Raw genomic sequence first — 24,183 nt, forward strand, 5'->3', positions numbered from 1 at the left:
GAATGTCTATTGGCCACATCATGATGTGGTTTGAGAAGATCAATGATAAGAAATCGTTTCTCGATATGGCCAACTAAACGCGCAGTTTTTTCATGAAATGATTAAAATTATTCGGCCATATCATAAAATAGTTACATTAATTATTGGTAGAGGCGCTGCCAGCGCTGTGTTTATGTGATAAGATGGCGGTTGCTGGCGAAAATTTAATTATTCGCAGTTAAAAACTTCATAATTCGTTTTATTACAATATGAAGAAAGTCATAGCAAATAATTTTCGACGAAGAGGTTCGAGTACTTTGGAAAATGCGGATATCTTATATTGAAGCAAAAATGCGTCTAAAGTCCAATACATAAATATATTTATATATCATATGTTATTATAATTGTTTCTTTTTTAAAAAGCATGTTTCATGAAATGCGACCATTTTGTGAAATGATCAATCATTTCATGAAATGAGCAAATCTACGATATGGCCACGACAGATACACATACGCTATAACAGCGCAACGGTTTACTAACCCGATTATAATAGAGTAGGTGTTATATAATTTGTAATAAACGGTATACATATAATAAATTTCTACAAACATTAGACAAGAAGACTTGCAATACCTGTGTACAATTTATTATGTCAGCTGTCCTTTTGTTATACACGGAGAGTACTTACACAATTGAGTGTAATAAACCAAATATCCTGTTGTTATTTATCTATCCTAAAGGTGCGTTTATATTTGTATTTTTTAACAATTCGTTTTTTTATAAAAGCTATCTTCCTAAAAAAAAGTTTTAATTATTGAGATGATTTGTAAAAGGAACGTCCCATCCAGTTGTTATGGATATTTTTTAAGTTGTCTATCTTTTAACTGACCAAATGACTTTGTGACATTAATAAAGGCTGATATACGTTATTTTTTTTACTTCAATCGAGAAATTAATTATGTAGGTGAAATTAAAAGGGAAATGAAAGGTCAAATAAGTAGGGTGAGATAATTTAATTAATAAACATCGATGTTTAAATGCTATGATTTTTGTTGAATTTAAAAGTGTAAACAGAAAATTTTTAGAATTTTGCTAAAAATTTTTTCCCGTCAGCAGTTTAGGTGTAAGATTTCTTAGAAACTTGATATAAATACCCAAAAAAAATATTAATAATCAATTACTAGATAGTAATTTGAAAAGAACATTCCACCAATTATTTTTGTCTTGATGTCGATAAGATTATTGAACTTCAAACAGACCTTTATCAGCAAATGTTCGATGGACTAGCTAATATAAGAAGGTGCAGTTATCGTATTGTCCAGTGATATCCATTCGTACCTTTACGATCTATTCTTTGCTTCTATAAATCAAAATGGCGTTCTACGGAAAACTCTACACTTTGGAAAAAAATGAAAACTTCGACGGCTTCATGAAAAGCTTGAGTAAGTGTTGTTTCAATTTTTATAACAAAAAAAAAAGCTTTTGTTTAATTTTTATATATTTTTTGTATTTGCTGTTCATCGAAATATATCTGTTTAAAATCTATCACATAAGCATTAAGTGAAACATATTAGAGTAGTGTTTGAATATTATGTGTGAGAAATATATTTATAGACAATGAGCTTACAAAGTTTAAAAATACTATGTGCACTACTAATACATACTAACCAATAATATTGATATATTATCATAATCTAATAATCCATTTCTTTCTAGACCTCCCTCAAGAGCAAACAGATGCCTATATCAACTCCAAGCCTTCCCAAAAGATTGAAAAAGATGGAGACTACTACGTCATTACGACCAACTCCATAACGGGAACTAGTGAAATCAAATTCAAGGATGGTGTTGAATTTGATGAAGTGTTTTCACCTGAAATTACCGTGAGTACATATTATTATGATATAAAGAAATTGTTTAATTCATCATATTTTTTTTTAATTCCAATGTTCGTGTGATTGTTATTTGTCCCTCCATATTACCCGCGTTGCTCTACTTCTATTGGTTTTAGAGTGATGATATGATAGCTTATAGCTTTTCTCAATCAATGGGCTATCAGAATTACTGAAAGAATTTTTAAATCAGAACAGTAGTTCCTGAGATTAACACGTTCAAGCAAACAAAAAACCACAACACTACATGTAATTTCTTACATATTGAAGTTATTATATACACTGCTCTTTAATCTTAATTAATGATTTAATGATTTAGTAACTTCTATAACATAATAATTATTATGATTTCAGACCAAGAACACAATAACTGTAGACGGCAACAAATTCACACAAGTGCAGTCCCTTGGTGACAAATCTGTTACATACGTCAGAGAATATTCGCCTGAACAATTAGTAGTCGTAAGTATTTATAAAAATAATATGTTATATGTTTAATAAATAAGCCATATTTTTTGAAGAAACTTTTCTCGTATAAAAAGAGAAAAGCTCTATTTAAGTTTCAACATAAACTTGGAAGCATGATAGCGCTTTAAAAAAATGCTATTTTTATAGGTAGTAAGTTAACTTTACACAATTTGAGGATAGTTTGAACAAACCTAAGGATAGCTTAGGATAAATTGAACAAAAGTTTCGTATAAAGTTTATTGTTTGAGATTTTCTGAACGTACAGCTTTACATAAAAAGTAATGAGACAAATTCATTTTTTTTCCATATACATATTATTAATTGTCATATGGTTACAACCAAAATCGATTCTATAGATAGATTTTAATTACAATATGCGGGATTGGAAAATGCTTGTAAAAAATTAACTCTTGTAAATGTGTTAAACTCTATGAATAGCATTAGGTGCATTATTTAGATTTTGTGAATGTTATAAACTCTAGCATTCATTAGTGTGCATTTTGCTATTTTTATGCAGAAACGTAGAATCTTAAACTAAAAATTTAACATTTTTATAGGAAGTTACTTAATCTTCATTTTTTATTTACAGACCGTCACATCTAACTTCTGGGACGGTACAGCGAAAAGGTACTACGTCGCCTAGTAAATGTAATTAATTTTGTTTATTAAGGTGGTTACTTATAAGATTAAATGTTGTACATCGTATAATCAGGATTAGATCTCAATCAAGAACGAGAGAAATACAAATTATTTATTTAGGATAGAAATTAATACACATTTTCGAAATAAAACTATTTTGATTATAATTGAAGTTTTACTTTATCTTCTATGTATGTATGTAACAATTTATAACATGGTATCTTTCCGTGTGGGCTTGCAAAAGTCTACAAGATAAATATCAAAATTGACTCTGTGCTCTAGCAAGGAATTCATCCTACTAATATTATAAATGCGAAAGTTTTTATGGATGTAGTGATGTTTGTTACTCTTTCACGTAAAAACTACTGAACCGATTACAATGAAATTTAGCACACATATAGAGGGTAACTTGGATTAACACATAGGATAGTTTTTATCCCGGAAATCCCACGGGAACGGGAACTATGCGGGTTTTCCTTTGCAAACGCGGGCGAAGCCGCGGGCGGAAATCTAGTAATAATATTATAAATGCGAAAGTAACTGTGTCTGTCTGTTTGTTACTCAATCACGCCTTAAATACTGAACCTATTTGCATGAAATTTGGTATAGAGATATTTTGATACCCGAGAAAGGACATAGGCTACTTTTTACCCCGGCAAATAGGATAAGTTTTATCCCGGAAATCCCACGGGAACGGGAACTATGCGAGTTTTTCTTTGACTGCGCGGGCGAAGCTGCGGGTGGAAAGCTAGTTTATTATAAACAATAAATCATTTGTATCATTTGAATTTGAATTCGAACAGAAAAGCTCATCTTTTGATGAATTACTTTCTCAATGTATGAATTTTTTGAGCCTTATTGGAAATCAATAAAGAACGTGACAATTTTCTGACTACAATCATTATTGCATGATTGATATAACGTCGACAGCTAATACTTTGTGTCATTCATAAAAAAATTAGCAAAGTTTAACAAAATTGTCTGAGAAAATGAACTACAGTTATTTAAAGTTGTATAAATTATATTAAATAAATAGTATTTTATAATAAATATTTGTAAAAGATAAGCATCCATAAACTTACTGATGACAATTTTGCACATCAAGATATTTTGCGATATAGTGGAAACACAGAAGAACAGTTTTAGCGGTTGTAGCTGATCTTTTGATTACTTACAACTTTTCTGCTCATATTTTTTCACAGGATTTGTAGTTTTGCCAGAAATCAAGATACCTACCTTTTTCGTTTTCACTTTTCTACTTCCCAAACTCAAATCACCCTTAAATCATTTTTTTTTGTATCTCTTCCTTTTGCAAAAGGTTTCACACTATTATAATAGGTATATTTTTGTCTTACAAAAGTTATCGATCGCTCTATTATTGTTAATGTCAAGAAAATTTATGAAAAAAAAAACTATTGTTAATCAATGTCATTGACCCATTTATGTAATTGTATTGTATGTCTCTTATTTTTTAAGCTTATTTAAAAGTTATATAATATAATTATTCTATGAAATTACAATAACATCTAATATTCAAATTTTCAGACAATAAAATTATAATTAAAGTTGACTACTTATTAAATTATTTATTAAGACTAGGGCTACGGAACGACATACCTACATAAAATGAAAGTACATATGTTAATTATTTAAAATGACTCATTATGGATTACCTACGAATTGCAGTAGGTATGGCGATGCAGTTTGACCAATAGTACAAATTCCAATACATGATAACATGATTAACATGCAATGTAGATACATTTTTATGTGTGGTACCCTTTTAGTGTTAATCTACTGATATTACGTATAAATGCAATGCATAATTAAGTACTTACAATGAATTAAAAATATTTCCTTCAAATAAAGAAGTTTTGGCACAAAATAAGTAATTTTGAAGAAAACTGTTTCCAAGCTCAACAGTTTAATAATATGTGTGTTGTTGTATTGAACACATAACATAATAATAATTATTTGAAGAAACCTCCCAATGCACTTGACTTTTAGTCGATAAGGTTTATGATCCTCAAAGACACCTTTATCAGTAAATGATCGATAATAGAGTTGTAGCTAATATAAGATCGTGCTGATATCTTATTGTTCAGTTATATCCATTCGTACCTTTACGATCAATTCTTTGCTTCTAAAAATTCAAAATGGCGTTCTACGGAAAGCTCTTCACTTTCGATAAGAACGAAAACTTCGATAGCTTTGTCGCTAGCTTGAGTGAGTTTTATTTCAATTTTTTTAACGTAAAAAAATAAAAACATATTTACGTAGTGATTAAAATTATTTTGAATAACTGTATGTTATTTTTGTATTTTAAATTAATTGGCTAGATCTATATTTATTTACTAATTTAAATTCAAATAATTTGTTTCCTTTAGAACTACCTCAAGAGAAAGCAGATGCCTTCATCAACGCCAAACCTTCCCAAAAAATTGAAAAAGACGGAGACTTTTATATTATCACGACCTACAATGCAAACGGAACTACTGAAATGAAATTCAAAAATGGTGTTGAATTTGATGAAACTTTATCACAGGAAGTTACCGTAAGTACACATGTAATCTTATTAAAAATAATTGAACTTAAATAATTGCTTAATTCCTAATATTATACTAGGTCCTTCCATACATTTATTACATATTTATGTGTGTCTTTATTAAACATATAATGAAAGATATTATCCTCACTGTTCCTCTTATTTTAGAGTACTTACACCGTTTAAAATCAACGTATTTAGAAAAACAAAAAGCTTTAGTTTATATAAATAAATAATATTTTTTGTGAATTGTAACGTAATTATTGTTTCAGACCAAGAACACAATTACTGTAGATGGTAATAAATTCACCCAAGTCCAAAAGATTGGTGACAATACCATTACAATCGTCAGGGAATACACGCCTGAACAACTTGTAGTCGTAAGTATTTATAAAGAATACAATAAATAATTAAGCCATCTTTCAGTTAAAATGAATATTTTCCTCTTATAACAGTAATTATTACTCAAATCCAGAACACTTTTTTATTCCCAACAAGCAGTGGCTAAAAGAATTAACTACTAAGTACATATTCATTTTATGTTGTTGTATTCCAAACTCTACGACGTCTGCATTTGATACATTTTTATGCACAAATTTTTAACGGGAAAATAAGAAAAAAAAAAACTTTTCAAAACTTCTTCTCTTTTTTACAGACATTGACCTCCAGTTTCTGGGACGGCACCGCGAAGAGATATTACGTCGCTAAGTAAAATACAGTTATTTAATTTATTCAAGTGATTACATAATTAAAATAATTCATTGAATTTTGTACATCGTGTTATTTGGATCCAATCTCAAAGAAGAAGAAAACAAACTTAATTAATATTTATTTACTAAAACAAATTAAAACATGTTTCCAAAATAAGACTTTTTTTTATTAATTAAGTCTTTTTTTATAAACTTAACTACTTTTCATTTTGCAAATTTTAATAATATATAGAATAGACTGTACGTACCTCAAAATGAAATCCTATAAAAAATATTACTTTCAGTACCTAATGATTAATATAGATACGACATGTAAAAAATGAAAAGTGCCACGTGTTTTATGAACGGACACCTATAATACGATAAAATAACTAAATCATTCGATATCTTAACAACCTATATATTATATAGAAGAAATTGACGATCTTGTAGGTGTGCCGAGTAATTCTCAATGCATTCTCGTTAAATAATGATAAAAAAACCTTATCAATAACTTCATAAAACTGCACTAAAGTTAGGTAGATAATAATTATACGAGTACAGCACCTCACTTTTTCTTATCAAAATTTAATTTATTGGTGTCTATAAACTTTAAAGAGCGAAATGAAATATTGTATTACTTGATAATGTACTTACATAATGATGGAATTATTTGTTTACTATTAATACATTATCGGATAACAATGTGTTTTGATAAAAACAAAAAAGTGAAAGATAAAAAAATGAAATATCCTGTCAAAAATTGAGTAACTCAGCATTTGCTATAACATACATAAACATCATACCCAAAATACACAGTTAGCCTTAGCTTAGCTAGCCTAGTAATAAATAAACTAGGAATAGGTCCATCAAAATCATGCATATACGAGAACATATTACCTACCTACTTATTGTTGTTTTCTAAAAATTATAAGTTTCTCAACGTTATCAATTTTTAATCTGGATACTTTGGCATTAATATAATAAATTATGAGTGATTAAATTAATACCATACACTAAGGCAATTTTCCCAGTAATTTAATTTGTGACTCATTGTGCAATTTAGATAAGTACTTAGTGTTCTATTTTAAGATTCCTGTTCTGGGAAAAAAAGTAGTCGTGTTTTATTTCTTAAATGTTCGTTTCTGTTAATAGACATTTTCTGTTAACATGAATCATATAAAATGAAAATAGGTTTAGGTTTACTAACTGAAAGGCTTACTTATGAGGCACATATACATAATATTTATTGCACTCGGCGTAGGTATACCGACGTCGGACGCATCCGGGGTTATCTTGCAAGTTGCACACTGCGTTACACTATATTGTACATTTTCTTGGTTAGCAAAACCCCGACAGGGACAATAATACTATATATTTTGGATATGTAGTTAATGAAGTATGAGATTTTTTGAGACAGAAGAACTAAGAAAATGTATTTTGATGCTGTAGTGATATGTAATATCTGTTAGGTAACATAGATAGTTTATGGGCATCATTTATTACAAAGATTGGAGTAACATGAAAGGCATGGCATCGATAAATTACATTGACTTCTTAATACAATAATAGCATAGATAATATAATACTATACAAGTAATAATAGTAAGCCAAGCGTAGTTGATAATAGGTTATATTACCAAATGAATCTATAATTATTGAGAGAAGACTTATTTTTATCTACTTATTTAAATACAAGCAGATGTTCACAATAAGCTCGTTATCACAATGTTCCTTTAGGGTGCTTTTTTAGCAATAATATGCGAGGATGTGTAGCGAGGAATGGGTTTGTAAATAACCAATAATACCGCTTCATTTAGTTTGAATTTTGAAGCGTTTAGCGTTTGAAGCGATACCAGCGATATTAGTTCTTTACAAACACATTCCTCGCTAGTCGCTACACACCTACAACTTAAGGGGAGGCTCCCCAAATTTTATGTGAATTTCCTTTAATGTTCTGAAACAGTCACACATACCTACAATCAAACTTATATATATCATTTATTGTTTTTTTTCTTGCCATGTACAAGACAGTTACGTAATTGTAACATTTTCACTCGATTCATTTTTATTCAAAAATTTATGCCTTTTTTATGGATTATTACATTTTTTAAAAGATTTACTTGGAGTTTATATCTAAAATAAATGTTAACAGTAAGAAAATATAGTTTACTATCCAATCCCAAGGTATTTTTAATAATTATAAGGTAAAGGTGATATTATTATAATAATTATAATTTATATTAGTAAGTACTAATTAATTGCAAAAGCAAACGTGAATTTTTTTTATTTTGTCTGAAAAAAATGTGTACCTCTCCTCTAACTCTACTTGGCAAGCGTGGTGGATTATAGTCTGAACCATCATAAGACGCCCTTGTTCCATGCCCCAGCAGTGGCAACATATACCAGGTGAAAGGTAAGACGTTAGACAAATTTAGACAGGAGCTTCTACTCATGAAACTGAACAACTTTTGTTCTACAACTTTGCTGAATTCGTAAAAAAAATGGACTTTGTAAGGAAACTTCGCTAATCAGCTGACAGATTTCCATACAAAGTCCAATTTTTTTTCTACGAATTCGTAGCAAAGTTTTAGAACAAAAGTTGTTCAGTTTCATGAGAAGAAGCTTCTGTCAAAATTCGTCTGACGTCTTACCAGTCACCCTGTATAGGCTGATGATGATGTAAGTTGTTTTTCCATTATAAACGCCATCTAAATTTTCATAATATTTCAAGAATTACCAGAAGACAAAGCACAGGGCTTCTTGAACAGGAAGGATTCATAAAAACTGGATAAAGTTGGAGATGAATACGTTCTCACGCTAATATACTCCAGTCGCGGAGTCGAGTTTGACGAACAATTAAGACCAAAATTATTGGTCAATCCACACAATATCCAAATCCATACTAATATTATAAATGCGAAAGTGTCTGTCTGTTTGTTACTCAATCACGCCAAAACTACTGAACCAATTTGCATGAAATTTGGTATGGAGATATTTTGATACCCGAGAAAGGACATACCTAGGCTACTTTTTATTGCGAAATATGTACCACGGGCAAAGCCGAGGCGGACCGCTAGTAGGTTATATATTTAAATATGGAATCTTCCATGATGTTATACGATTTGTCTTTCATCCAGCTTTTATAAAGATCTCGATCTCTTCATAAATAATTTGCAACAAAATTTACGCACGAGAATAATCTTAAAATATTAGTCGATCTGTAAATCCGTACAGATTCTTGCAGATCAATAAAATATACAAATAAGTTACACATCAGACACATCTCACTGAACAATAAAAACTAAAAGAATCCAAATAAGACCCAACCAATTTCATTATTACAGGTCAAAAGCACATTCACGGTAGAAGGTAATAAGGTTGCTCACGTAGGTACAAAAATTCGCTGACGGCAACATCATCACCTATGTAAGAGAATTCACACCGGAACAATTTGCAATGGTAAGTTTAATTAATGTTACACAATAATGATATAGAAAAAATGTGTGCGTGTACTAGTGTACACACGTAAGAAGTGAAACTTCTTTACGACCTTAATTAAAAAAAAAAATGTACTATATGAAACTTTACAGAAATACGTCGAATCACGCGTGGTAGGGATAAGAAAAAGATGGCGCGTAACGGAAAAATGTTACACTAAATTTTTTTCCACCCCCGATAAAGAAGTTTCACTTAAAAAAAATACGGATCATCACGCGTGAAAGTGATTAAGATATGATTCTGATTATGATTAATATTTTTATGGTTTTTTTTTTTTTTGTTCTTTACAGTCTATCACAACAAACTTCTGGTCCGGCAGCTGTAAGCAGATCTACGTAGCTGAATAAAATTTTATTTATATTTTGTTACTGATTGAATTGATTGATGAACTTTTGTGTTTTCTTGTCACCGATGAATATGCCCTTTAAAAACCGCATTTACTAATTCTGTGGTAGGTAATCTATCTATCCATCTATGTGGGTTTGGGATTGTTCAAACTCAAACTCAAACTCAAACATTTATTTATTCAATTAGACTTCTTTTAGAAGCACTTTTGAAACGTCATTACATATTTTAACATTTCCCACCGATTCGGAAAGCAGTATCTACGGAGAAGAATCGGCAAGAAACTCCATAGTTGCTCTTTTTAATCATGTCAGTTTTACAATTTAATTTTACAAAATACATTATATGTGTTATATGTACATTATAATCATAATATGCCAAAGAACTGTCCTGTGGTTTTTAAGCGACAACCCTCCATGGGTTTTTATCGTCCATATATTCCTTAATACTGTAATAGGCTCTCTGAGTTAGTACATTTTTTATATAAGTTTTAAATTTAGAACTACTGAACTCTTTAATATTTTGTAAAAGCGTATACCTTGACCCATAAATGAATTTTTAATTCCCATAATTAATTTATTATTGTTTTAACATTATTTGAAATATTTATCAAAAACAAATAAATTCCTAACCTACTAAATTAGATTCGATTTCATTTGATACAAAATACTATCCCAAATCGATTATTACATCTATTAAAATTTAAAACATTAATTGTTCTCGTTGCTAATGTATTAGTTCCTTTGTAATGAAAACATTTTCATTAAAATTTTCATTTAATTTTCTTGGACTGCAATTTTATCTCCCTTAGTCATTTCGATACTTAGGACTGAAAAATCTACATAATGTACATACCTAAATAAATATTAAATAAAATCATCTTTATTTGGTTTAATAAATAATAATATACAATCATACGAGTAAAGCCTGAAAACATAACACTCTACAATTTGGGAAGTCCAATTTTGATAGTTATCGGCTATCGTTAAACATATTAACAGCCCTTAGAATCATATCAATGCAGAGATTACCTATGATTTTGGATCTGTTTGTCATTATACTTCGATTACGGAAGTTATCTTGAGTCTAAAATCGATAAAAAGATAATAGTTTTAAATATATACACCATAAGTTACTGAATGTGCATTTATAATAGTATAAGAGAGTGGAGTTAGTATATCTTCTAATTTCTAGTAATATCTATTGATTAAACATAGCAATGGCGTTCGTTGGCAAATCCTATGTTCTGGACAGAACAGAAAATTTTGATGAGTTCATCAAAAGTCTAAGTAAGTTTTTTAAGTACATCTGAAAAATTTAATTTATTTAAATTATTTTTTGTCTGCTTGTTTTTAAGTTCAAGATCAACCATGTATCTAGCCAAAATTACCAGAGGATAATTTCTGAAACATTGCTGAATTCATTCCTCTATATTCGCAGCTTCATTTAATTATGATTAATTATTATTATTCATATGTATCATAATAGGTTTAAATAATGTCAATAAAATAAAATAAATAATACCAAAACGATTTGTTTTGGCGCTCAGCGAAGTGGAAAAAAGTCAACTAGTGTTATAGGCTATAACATTAATTTTCTGACGTGTTCGAACTGCATTAGCAAGATGTTTTTGAAAAGACTTGATATACTTAACATTATTCTATTAATTTATTTACTTAAAAGATAAAGCTAAGAACTGATTGCATATTTTCCTCTTAATTTAAAAATTGACTGCTTACGATTTTGTGCTAAATGTAAAATAATAGGGAGTAGGAAGTAGCTAAACTAGCTTCTAAATATTAAGTATTCTGCAACTTTTTAAAAGCAGTTCCTGGTTTAAAGATCAACATACATTATAAAACTATTTATAAAAGGACCGTTCGCGTTGGTGAACTCGATATATGTCAATCATCATTTGTATTTTTATATTTACTTATGATTTTCAGAAATCCCAGATGACTTAGCTGACTTGATTATGAAAGCCAAAACGAAACAAGCATTAGAAAAAAATGGTGACGAGTACATTCTTACATCAGTTTCTAATGAAAAGACTGTGGTCTCTAAATTTAAAAATGGCGTCGAATTTGATGAAGCAGTTGGGCCAAAGGGTATAGTGAGTATTAATAAAATATTAAAGTACATCGATTATATACTAAGATTATATATATGAAGTAATAACAATCAATTAGGTTTAAATGATAACGTTTTTGAAATCAAATACATAGAAATGTCTCATTACTAAAAGGACACATGTCACCATGTTTTTTTCAAGTAAAATTTTCCAGGAGATAAAAAAAAACAACTTAGTTATGCCCCAGAAAGGTTTATGTTCTGCAGGAATATATTCTGCCAACTTTTTTAAATCACCTATTTTCTTTATACATTTTCTGTAAAGGTAGATCAAAATCAGTTTGATTAGATTTTCTAAAATCAAAAGTGAAAGAATTAACGCCATCAATGAATTCTTTTGCAACAACACTTTGAGGATGTTTTGCATCAAATTGAAACTCGTAGTATTTTGAGATCTTCTCTTTTACCCCGCGCAGCAGTCTTAGATAATTTTGTTTTGTAATAAAATTTTGAAAAACAATCCTAAAAACAACAAATTTGTCTTTTATTTGTGAACTTCATGATTGCTGAATGGATTGACAATTTTTCATTGATAAACTACGTTGGGAAATAGTTGTTAATAGGGTACATGTTCTTTGACAAGACGTGGCCTTTTAGTATTCAACCGTATATTCACAGCCCTGTAATTGTATGGTGCAAGCACGGACAAGTGCCGTACTATAAGCAAATAGACGTTACGAAGCGATAAGGTCGAAAAAAAATGTGCTAAAAAAGTGACTAGAGCCCTTTTAACAATTAGACATCTCTGACAAGTGCTAATAATTTTTTCAGTAATTGTGAGTCAGCTGTAGAAGAAAAATATATTATGTTACAGTATTTTATAGGCTTTTTATGCTGTATAATTTCGTACTGTGTACATTCCTTTTTTGTATCTCATAGGTACCTTAGCCGACTTAGCCAACTTTAGCTTGCTAAAGTTGGCTTGCTTATGTTGTTGGATTAAGCAATAAAGTGTAATTACATTGATATTTTATGATTTGAATTCAAGATTTATGCAAATATGTTATCTATATATCTATATATTTAAAACTCAAAGGTGACTGATATAGTGATCTATCAACGCACAGCCCAAACCACTGGACGTATCGGGCTGAAATTTGGCATGCAGGTAGATGTCATAACGTAGGCGTCCCCTAAGAAAGGATTTTAGAAAACTCATCCCCTAAAGGGGTAAAATAGGGGATGAAAACTTATACCATGAAAATGTATCTTTTCCACGCAAGCGAAGCTGCGGGCAACAGCTAGTTGTATAATATATAATAGTGCATTATGCATACTTTTATTAACGCATAAGTGAAAAGAACTTACCTTTTAACACGCTTTTATTAGCTTCACCTTTACCTAATATAACCGACTCTATTAGACTTAATTTCTGAGTTCTGATTTGAGGATGATTTTTTTCAGCATAAAACAACTTTTACTGTAGAAGGAGACAAAGTCACACAAATGCAAAAGTATCCAGATGGTAACACCATTACATTAGTAAGAGAATATTATCCTGACAAAATTGAAGTGGTGAGTATTCACAATTTTTATAAAAGGAGGGCTATTAAATTCTTTTTTTCTCAAATTTCAGTGACATTACGAAGTGGGCACTTGAAAATAATTGATGTAATTGATTCCTTTTTATTACTAAGGATATTCACCGTTAAAACTCTCCATAATATGATTTATCTATTATTAACTTTATTAATATTTTTGCTATGGATAAAGTATATTAATATTGTATCTTTATATGTATTTCATCTGCATTTCTAAAGGCCCTCATTTTCAGATTATTTTTGAATACCTACACAGATATACTGTTTTGACAATACCTTAAAATAACATTTGTTTTCATCACATTTTAGTTTTTTTTTTAATTAGTTAAATTGATAAATAAGTATTAGGCCATGGGTATTAATCAACCATTTTTATTTTACAGACAATCACCACCAACTTCTGGTCCGGCACCGCCAAGAGATTTTACGTCGCCGAATAAATTAATTTCACAACATGCTCAAATTTTAAACTTTGTGTTAGATTCTATTAATAATTAAAATTTTATATATAAAAGCTTATTTTCTGTGTTTTATTAATGATAAAATAATTTCTGATAATGTCTGTCACTTTATTGTAAACTAGCTTCCGCCCGCGACTCCGTCCGCGCCGATGTCGGTCTTCGCGTGAATGGTTTATTTCTCCATTTTGAGTAACTCTGACAATGACATCTTATAAATATATATTGGACCCAAATACGGCTAGGCCTATAATAGTACGCAACGTGTGTTCGCGGTTCTACAGAACAACGTCTATGGATAAAACTGAAAAATTAAGATTAATTTTTATCTACGTATTTTTCCAGGATAAAAAGTATCCTATTTTACGCCCAGGATAATAAGGTATAATTATACCAAGTTTCATCGAAATCGAACCGTTAGTTTTCACGTGATGCCTTCACATACAGACAGACAGACAGACAGACAGACAGACAGACAGACAGACAGACAGACAGACAGACAAAAATTTTTTTAATCACATATTTGGGTTTGGTATCGATCCAGTAACACCCCCTGGTATTTATTTTTTCAATATTTTCAATGTACAGAATTGACCCTTCTACAGATTTATTATATGTATAGATAATCAAAATAAAAAAAAAATAAAAAAATTGCAAATGGGACATTTCACGCCAGGCCTGCGATTTCAGTTATATTTTAGTATGTAAATACCTACACATGGCCTCGATATATATACGAAATATTTTTGCATTGAAAATATTTTCTTTTTCAATTTTTACGAAGATCAACAAATAAAAAAAAATATGTTGTGATACAACTTCATGCCAAATTTTAGTGTAGGTAGTAGATAATAAATAATATAGGTAGGTACTAAAACCTTCCACGAGAACCACTCTATCTATTTAAAAAATCTCATTAAAATCCGTTGCGTTGTTTTAATTCTAAATTCGAAATCTATACTAATATTATAAATGCGAAAGTAACTCAGTCTGTCTGTCTGTTACTCAATCACGCCTTAACTACTGAACCAATTTGCATGAAATTTGGTATAGAGATATTTTGATACCCAAGAAAGGACATAGGATAGGTTTTATCTCGGAAATCCTACGGGAACGGGTTTTTCTTTGAAAACGCGGACGAAGCCGCGGGCGGAAAGCTAGTATGACAATAAAAATTAAAAAGGTTATTTTATTAGTGTAATTATTGATTCATCTAATTATTTAAAAATACTGTTCTTGTCAAGTTCTTGCATACCTCGCGTTTACAGAAACCTACAAAAACCCGTATTTTGAAAACTTGGCTTCAGGGTGCTTTCCCACCAATCATGTGCGAGGGAAATTTGTCGTGCAAATGCCTAGCTGTGCTGTAAAAATGTGTTGGGGTTTCCATTAAAGCTGTGCTAGGATTTGTGGTGCGAGGATGAGCTGCGAAGCTGTGAAATTTCTTCTATTGCTCAAAATTATAGAAATAATATACATACCTCGCACGCAGTCCTGGCACACATTCCTCGCACATATCTCTGGCTTGGGAACGAGGCGAGGGAAATGAAGCGATACTATTGGTTCTTTAAAAAAAGATCCTTCGCTACACATCCTCGTAAATTATTAATGGAAGAGCTCCCTTAAACGGAAAAATAATTCGTATAAGCACCGAGGATGTGTGCACATAACACCCTAAAATGTAAATAATAAAATATATTTTTTTCTGTTCCCGCTTCGTGTGAAATGCCCCAATACAACATTCACTCTGATGATTAATTTACACAATAAAATATGATTGACATGCTAAGTGTATTTTAATATGCTTCTTTATCTATTTTACCAAACGATTAGTCATTTTATTTTATTACTCATAATGATTTATCACCCTATTGATAAAGAAAAAAATCATAAACAATTTTTATTTAATATTTTTCTACAGAATATATAATATATTACTATTTTGAGATTTGAGACCCTCCGTTTCTTTGTCTTGTGTTAACAATTTATTCTGTTCTTTGTCTAAGGTTCTTTGTTTTTTAAGTATATTGACTTAAGAACAAAAAGACTAGTAAAAATTAAATTAAAAATAAAAGCAGGATCTTAATATATATAAATTTCGTGTCACAATGTTTGTCCTCAATGGACTCCTTAACCGATTATAATAAAATTCGCACACCATGTGCAGTTCGATCCAACTTGAGAGATAGGTTTTAGCGAAAGCGGGCGAAGCCGAGAGCGGTAAGCTAGTAAATATAATTTGTAAAAGAAGACTTTTAAAGTTTTGCAACTTGATCGTCAAATTCCATTCAACATTAAGCGGGCTTTAAAATTATGATTATAATTAATGTTTTAGATATGGGCTTCTAATTTCCATTAAAATATACATTTTGGCTCAGCAATTCTTACGTATGATATTAAAAATACAAACATTTATCAATAACGACCTTTTGGCTCTCAAAATAGCTTTCTACCCATGAAATCTATACGTAGTTTTTGAGTTTATCCATTAAAAACATAAACACACACAAAACCTAAGCTTTTGTTATTTATTATTTTGTATAGATATTTTGAGATACACGTAAATTGCCATTTCTCCACACTGAAACTAACAATTTTACCAGGTATAAGAAATTATAGCTGATTAATTGAACTTTAAAAGTTAAAAACCACTATAAGAGCTTGAAAGCTCTGACAGTTTTTTGGGAAGTCCTGAAGTTTCGGTACGCATCCCCGAAATAAAAAAAATAATAGTAGTATTATAAAAAGATAGATCATTTATTAGTTAAATAAATGATATATTAAAAAAAAAAACAATATTTACTTAAGGAAAAGATAATTAAGAATGATCTTTTCCTTAAGTTCGTAATCTTGAGTTGAGACGTGATAATACATGAGATTACGATAGTGGCATTTATTATATTAACGCTCAATGTTATTAAATGTGCATTCGAAGAAATTAGACTGTGAAATTAACTTTTAATTTTTCTCAAGACTTTCTTGTAAAATAAATATATACGAAAATGGCGTACTTTGGCAAAACCTATGTTGAAGAAAAATCGGAAAATTATGAAGCATTGGTAAGAAGTCTAAGTGAGTATTAATTAACTAGCTTCCACCCACGACTTTGTACGTGCATCCCCGTTTTTCCCCGTTCCCGCAAGAATTTCGGGAAATCCTTTCTTATAGATAGGGAGGCGAGGTAGCTAAATGGCGTAATTCAACGGCGTCGTCGAGACTTATCAAAATCGAAAGAAAAAATAATTTCGAAAAGAAAAGCTTCTATGGTAAAAACCATTTTAGCGGTGGGTTTGGCGTATACGGATTTTCAAAAATGTAAAAAAAAACAGTTACTTGGGCATTCTCGAGCGCGTCAGATATTCATACTACGTATGCCCCAAGTGCCTCTGATAACAACGGTATACTAATCTGCCGGTTTGCGTGGTGGGGCTAGGCATATAAATTCGTCAAAAATGCACAAAAAAAAAATTTACTCGAGCGCGTCAGATTTTCGGAAGGGGTGTTAAGTAGGCCCCAAGGAAGCTCCCCTTAAAAAAACTGACGATTACGGCGTGACGATAAGTTACGATGAATTTTTGAAAATGCAGAAAAATAAAGTCCTTTTGAAATACTCGAGCGCGTCAGATTTTCATAGGGGAGGTTTATCTCGGTATCCTGAAAGCATATTTTCTTAATCTGACAAAAATGTTGGTGGGTTCTCTTAATCTGACCGAAAAAGGTTTGTGGGTTTCTTTTTTTTAATCATCGTTATTTCATATCAATCTTTCTTGACACCCTCAGTTTTCGAGATATACTCAAAAAACCGGGAGTTTGAGTTTTTATAATGCTTCAAGTAAAAACAGTTTTAACTTTCGACAAAAATGAAAAGAGACCTTTTTTTGTAAAATAAAATTACCTTTTTTGTTTATTTAAATTTTTTTTTTGAAAAAGTAAAATTCGCGACTTATATGCTGCAACGCGTTTTTCGGAAGACGAAATGGCTCCTCCAGACTTCCGGTCATGCGGAAACCGGCAGATTTTGTATTTTTAGTAAGTTTTAGATTATATTCTTCAAAATAAAAATAAAAACAATCGCGCTCGAGAATGCCGGCTTAACGTTTTTTTTTTACAAGTTCGCGACCCTATAACTCGGCGGCGTCAAGGACTAATGGTCAGATTAGTTAAATTTAGTCTTAAAACTCTAAAATCAACCCCCAATATCTTAATCTGACGCGCTCGAGTATTTCAGACTATCGATTTTTTTTTACTAATCTGATCGTCTATCCTAGGCGCGCGTCACTACATATAGAGCTAAATAGTTAAAAAGGTTGTTCTATTAGGTCTAAGGTATCTCTCATATCTTAAACTGCCACGCTCGAGTATTACAGAAAATTCCCCTCTTCGCCTCCCTATCTATTAGGGGACGCCTACGTTATGACATCTACCTGCATGCCAAATTTCAGCCCGATACGTCCAGCGGTTTGGGCTTTGCGTTGATAGATCACTATATCAGTCACCTTTGAGTTTTATATATGTAGATTCTACAACCTAACCAACAAAAAAAAAATCATTGAAACTGATCAATATTTTAGGCAAACTGCTATTTAAGTTTCATGTTTAAAATATTCTGTAAGTCGGTCTTTTTAATATTTATGCATTTATGCTTTGTGTTTCAGAAATACCAGATGAGTTAGTCGATATGGTTGTTAAAAGCAAAACCAAACAAAAAATTGAAAAAAATGGAGATGAATACGTCTTTACATTACAATTTAATGACAGGGCTAAAGTTTTGCATTTTAAGAGCGGCGTCGAGTTTGAGGAGTCTGTTGGTCCAAAGGGAATTGTGAGTATTATCAGTATTATCAATCAATCATCAATAGTACACATGGAATATTTTTTGCAAAAAAAAAAAAACAGCAAAAAACATTTTTTAATCATTTATTTGCTTTTAAACATTTGTTAAAAAAATGTTAGTTTGATGCACATTTCATATAGTCCACAAAACCACCAAACAATTGGCATACAAATTTTATAATTTAGATACAATATTAATATAGATTCAATTAAAAATCACAAACACCTATTAACGGTAATATTGCACTATTTTTAGTACATATTGCACTTTTTTTTAGTACGAATGCTGAAGCGAAGAAGCTTTATAGTATTTACACCTACCTATACTAATTTGCGTTTTTTTTTTAGTCTAAGACTACTTTTACCGTAGATGGTAATAAGATCACTCAAGTCCAAAAATTCCAAGATGGTATTGTAGTTACATCAGTAGGAGAATATTATCCCGATAAACTCGATGTGGTAAGTTTACACAATTCTTATTAAAGACTCATAGTTTGACTTTGGTCAGGTCCTTTTTCACCTGGATTGATTAAGAAAGAAAAAATATTCATATTTAGTTAATCTAGTCATATCTACTAGTATTACAAAAACTGTATAGTACCAATCTTTTCATTTGTTCTACATTCACTATTAATAGCCTAAATGCACATTTGATGATTAGTAGTTAATCTATGATCTATATTCTATACATATAATAAATCTGTAGAAGGGTCAATTCTGTACATTGAAAATATTGAAAAAATAAATACCAGGGGGTGTTACTGAATCGATACCAAACCTAAATATGTGATTAAAAATATTTTTGTCTGTCTGTCTGTCTGTATGTGAAGGCATCACGTGAAAACTAACGGTTCGATTTCGATGAAACTTGGTATAATATTGGTATACTTTATTATCCTGGGCGTAAAATAGGATGCTTTTTATCCTGGAAAAATACGTAGAAAAAAATTAATCTAAATTTTTCAGTTTTATCCATAGACGTTGTTCTGTAGAACCGCGAACACACGTTGCGTATTATTATAGGCCTATAGATAGGGAGGCGAGGTAGCTAAATGGCGCAATTCAACGGCGTCGTCGAGACTTATCAAAATCGAAAGAGAAAATAATTTCGAAAAGAAAAGCTTCTATGGTAAAAACCATTTTAGCGGTGGGTTTGGCGTGTACGGATTTTCAAAAATGTAAAAAAAAAACAGTTACTTGGGCATTCTCGAGCGCGTCAGTTATTCATACTACGTATGCCCCAAGTCCCTCTGATAACAACGGTATACTAATCTGCCGGTTTGCGTGGTGGGGCTAGGCATATAAATTCGTCAAAAATGCACAAAAAAAAAATTTACTCGAGCGCGTCAGATTTTCGGAAGGGGTGTTAAGTAGGCCCCAAGGAAGCTCCCCTTAAAAAAACTGACGATTACGACATGACGATAAGTTATGATGAATTTTTGAAAATGCAGAAAAAAAGAGTCCTTTTGAAATACTCGAGCGCGTCAGATTTTCATAGGGGAGGTTTATCTCGGTATCCTGAAAGCATATTTTCTTAATCTGACAAAAATGTTGGTGGGTTCTCTTAATCTGACCGAAAAAGGTTTGTGGGTTTCTTTTTTTTAATCATCGTTATTTCATATCAATTTTTCTTAACTCCCTCAGTTTTCGAGATATACACAAAAAACCGGAAGTTTGAGTTTTTACGATGCTTCAAGTAAAAAAAGTTTTAACTTTGGACAAAAATGAAAAGAGACCTTTTTTGTAAAATAAAATTACCTTTTTTGTTTATTTAAACTTTTTTTTTGTAAAAAGTAAAGTTTGCGACTTATATGCTGCAACGCGTTTTTCGGAAGATGAAATGGCTCCTCCAGACTTCCGGTCATGCGGAAACCGGCAGATTTTGTATTTTTAATAAGTTTTAGATTATATTCTTCAAAATAAAAATAAAAACAATCGCGCTCGAGAATGCCGGATTAACGTTTTTTTTTTACAAGTTCGCGACCCTATAACTCGGCGGCGTCAAGGACTTATGGTCAGATTAGTTAAACACTAAAATCAACCCCCAATATCTTAATCTGACGCGCTCGAGTATTTCAGACTATCGATTTTTTTTTACTAATCTGATCGTCTATCCTAGGCGCGCGTCACTACATATAGAGCTAAATAGTTAACAAGGTTGTTCTATTAGGTCTAAGGTATCTCTCATATCTTAAACTGCCACGCTCGAGTATTACAGAAAATTCCCCTCTTCGCCTCCCTATCTACTAGCCGTATTTGGGTCCAATAGATATTTATAAGAGGTAATTGTCAGAGTTACTCAAAATGGAGAAATAAACCATCCACGCGAAGACCGACATACGCGCGGTCGGAGTCGCGGGCGGAAGCTAGTATATCTATAAGTATATATTTATTATTAACCATTAATATTTTACAGACAATGACGACCACTTCCTGGCCCGGCACCGTCAAGCGGTATTTCGTCGCCGAGTAAATAAATAAACAAGGAGATTTGGTTGAATTTATTTGATTCTATTATAAATTAAAGTTCTATGTAAAATCAAAATGTGTTTTTATCTCCTAATAAATAAGGATTCTGCCTTGATTACCCCCGAATTAGAAAGATAGTAATTAATTAAGTAAGAAGGTACCTTTTTACTTTATTTATTACGGTTATAGTATTTAAAGTGCCCGGAGTGTTTATAAATTTTTCGCTTTTTCAAAATAAGTATCTCACGTTATGATGACTAGTTTTTGTGCTCATAATAGGTATTTATTCTGTACAAGTGGTCCGACCCGGCTTCGCCGCGTTTCGCAATAAAAGGTAGCCTATGTCCTTTCTCGGTTATCAAAATATCTCTATACCAAATTTCATGCAAATTGGTTCAGTGGTTTAGGCGTGATTGAGTAAACAGACAGACAGACAGAGTTACTTTCGCATTTTTAATATTAGTAATTAGTATGGATTGCTTTTGTTCGACGTCACATTCTAATCTGCAATTAAGTGATTTTTTATCAGAATGATCAGTTACATTAGATATTAAACTTATGATAGCCTATCATCAGGCTGGATTAATTAATAGTTCTAACTAAAATTATAGATCAGATCGATCCTCAATTTATCCTAATAATAACGGAAAATTGCTCTTGCGCTGAAAATGTTTTTGAAAGCTGAGCCTTTACTTATTTTATTTTTTTAATTTACAATTCATAATAACGATACATCTATACTAATATTATTTAGTAGATACAATTTTTAGACACTAGGTAACTTATTATTTAGTACAATTTTTATTTAAGTACAGATGTACTAAATACTAATATTATAAAGCTGAAGAGTTTGTTTGTTTGTTTGAACGCGTTAATCTCAGGAACTACTTGTCCGATTTGAAAAGTTCTTTCAGTGTTAGAACTTAGATAGCCCATCTAAGTAGGAAGGCTATAGACCTATATGATATATAATATCATCACGGTAAGACCAACAGGAGCGGAGCCACGCGGATGAAACCGCAGGGCGCAGCTAGTTAGATATAAAATCGCACGAAAATACTAGACCACAAAACTTTGATATTAAAATGTGGTACTCAGAGAATGCTTTCTACTTAAAACCATCCTTAAAACGTAGTTATTACTAATAGATGATAATTTAATATCTGATAATGACTGTGCAACTGTTGTTGTCCTTGTTACTAGTTAACTGATAATTTTAATAATATAATAAAAATAAATAATAAATGCATTGATTTGTATTTGTTTTATTCATCCATACATTATAAGTAATCAGTGAATTTTTATAAAACATACGATACGATTAGTGTTAACTTTTAAAAGCTCTAGATAGCATCATTGAAATTACTTGACTAACGAAAGATATATATCTACATTATTATGTACTAGCCTACCCCCCGCGGCTTGGCCCGCTTTGTCTAAAGCCTAATAAATTATATAATAAAACCTTCCTCTTGAATCACGCTATCTATTAAAAAAAACCGCATCAAAATCCGTTGCGTAGTTTTTTAAGATTTAAATTTTAAGCATACAAAGGGATATAGGGACATAGGGACAGAGAAATCGACTTTGTTTTATACTATGTAGTGATGATATGTCTGCGGATTTGATTGTTATTATCGGGACTGTAGCATGTTCGAAACACATACTAGTGATAACTGCGTTAAAAACAACCGACTTCAAACTTGCACTTGCAAAAATGCCCATAAAATAAAAACTACTGGGCCTATCCGAATAAAATTTTTATGGGACCAATTCGACACCATCCCGCATCGAACAAAAAAAGAATCACGTAAATCGGTTTAGAAACCTCGGAGTAATCGGTGTACAATGTACATACATAAAAAAAAACATACCGGCCGAATTGATAACCTCCTCCTTTTTTTGTTAAAAACTTGCAGTTATCAATACGTAGGTATTGATGATTTCCTGATTCATAAAGTGAAGGAGGCTCAAAGAGCAACTACTTATGGAGTTTCTTACTGATACTGCTTTCCGAATCGGTAGCGGTGGTAATTGTGAAAAATATGTATTGACGATTCGAAAGTGCTTGTAAAAGAAGTCTAATTGTTTGAGTTTGAGTTTGAAAACATAATATTTTGGGAATGCTCTTTGACAGTAATTTTTTAAAGCGCAAGAGCATTCCTATGTGATCTTTTAGTGTAAACGAAAACTCGTATTCAATGTTGTTCATTACTAGAACACTGTTTACACTAGAAGAATTTGATAGTGGAGTTAAAATGACCATTCGCTCGTTTGATGTAAATGGACCGTCAGATTGGTCGCACCATTCCAATTTCAAATTCATTAAATCTGGGGGCACGGTAGTGCCCCCGCCAAGACGAGCCAAGCGAACAAGCGAAGCGCACGGGCACTACCTACCTTTTCTCGAAGCGCTTCGACGTTTTTTTGAACCCTCATAACTTGGGTTTGGATTATGCTAGATCAACAAAATTTTCAGGATATATTGTCAATAGCGGACTTATTGAATATATTAAGTTTTAATTACATTAGCTTTTATACTTCAGATTTTATTTACATCTAAAAAACGCTAATTTCGTCACTGACTCACTGATGATCATCAAAATTCTTAAGGTATTTCCTAATGTCCTAGAAAGCTGAAATTTTGTATGTAAGCTAGTATTAGCACACAAACAACAAAAAAATTATAAAAC

The 24,183-nt window shown here is 31.2% G+C and overlaps 3 protein-coding genes across 3 annotated transcripts; all 3 read left to right on the forward strand.

Moving 5' to 3' along the window:
• Nucleotides 1-1,154: 1,154 nt before the first annotated feature.
• Nucleotides 1,155-3,137, forward strand: LOC123700161 (fatty acid-binding protein 2-like). Its single transcript, XM_045647296.1, has 4 exons — nucleotides 1,155-1,422; nucleotides 1,697-1,863; nucleotides 2,227-2,334; nucleotides 2,930-3,137. The coding sequence occupies exons 1-4, from the start codon at nucleotides 1,353-1,355 to the stop codon at nucleotides 2,981-2,983; spliced, it is 399 nt and encodes a 132-aa protein (XP_045503252.1). The 5' UTR covers nucleotides 1,155-1,352; the 3' UTR covers nucleotides 2,984-3,137.
• Nucleotides 3,138-5,068: 1,931 nt separating this feature from the next.
• LOC123700160 (fatty acid-binding protein 2-like) lies at nucleotides 5,069-6,401 on the forward strand. Its single transcript, XM_045647295.1, has 4 exons — nucleotides 5,069-5,205; nucleotides 5,367-5,533; nucleotides 5,797-5,904; nucleotides 6,180-6,401. Exons 1-4 carry the CDS (start codon nucleotides 5,136-5,138, stop codon nucleotides 6,234-6,236), a joined length of 402 nt encoding a protein of 133 aa, XP_045503251.1. The 5' UTR covers nucleotides 5,069-5,135; the 3' UTR covers nucleotides 6,237-6,401.
• A 10,709-nt stretch (nucleotides 6,402-17,110) lies between these two features.
• Nucleotides 17,111-21,533, forward strand: LOC123700528 (fatty acid-binding protein 2-like). Its single transcript, XM_045647766.1, has 4 exons — nucleotides 17,111-17,260; nucleotides 18,844-19,010; nucleotides 19,370-19,480; nucleotides 21,438-21,533. Exons 1-4 carry the CDS (start codon nucleotides 17,191-17,193, stop codon nucleotides 21,492-21,494), a joined length of 405 nt encoding a protein of 134 aa, XP_045503722.1. The 5' UTR covers nucleotides 17,111-17,190; the 3' UTR covers nucleotides 21,495-21,533.
• The last annotated feature ends 2,650 nt before the right edge of the window (nucleotides 21,534-24,183 follow it).

This window comes from Colias croceus, chromosome 19 (assembly GCF_905220415.1).
Source record: "Colias croceus chromosome 19, ilColCroc2.1".
Taxonomy (NCBI): domain Eukaryota; kingdom Metazoa; phylum Arthropoda; class Insecta; order Lepidoptera; family Pieridae; genus Colias; species Colias croceus.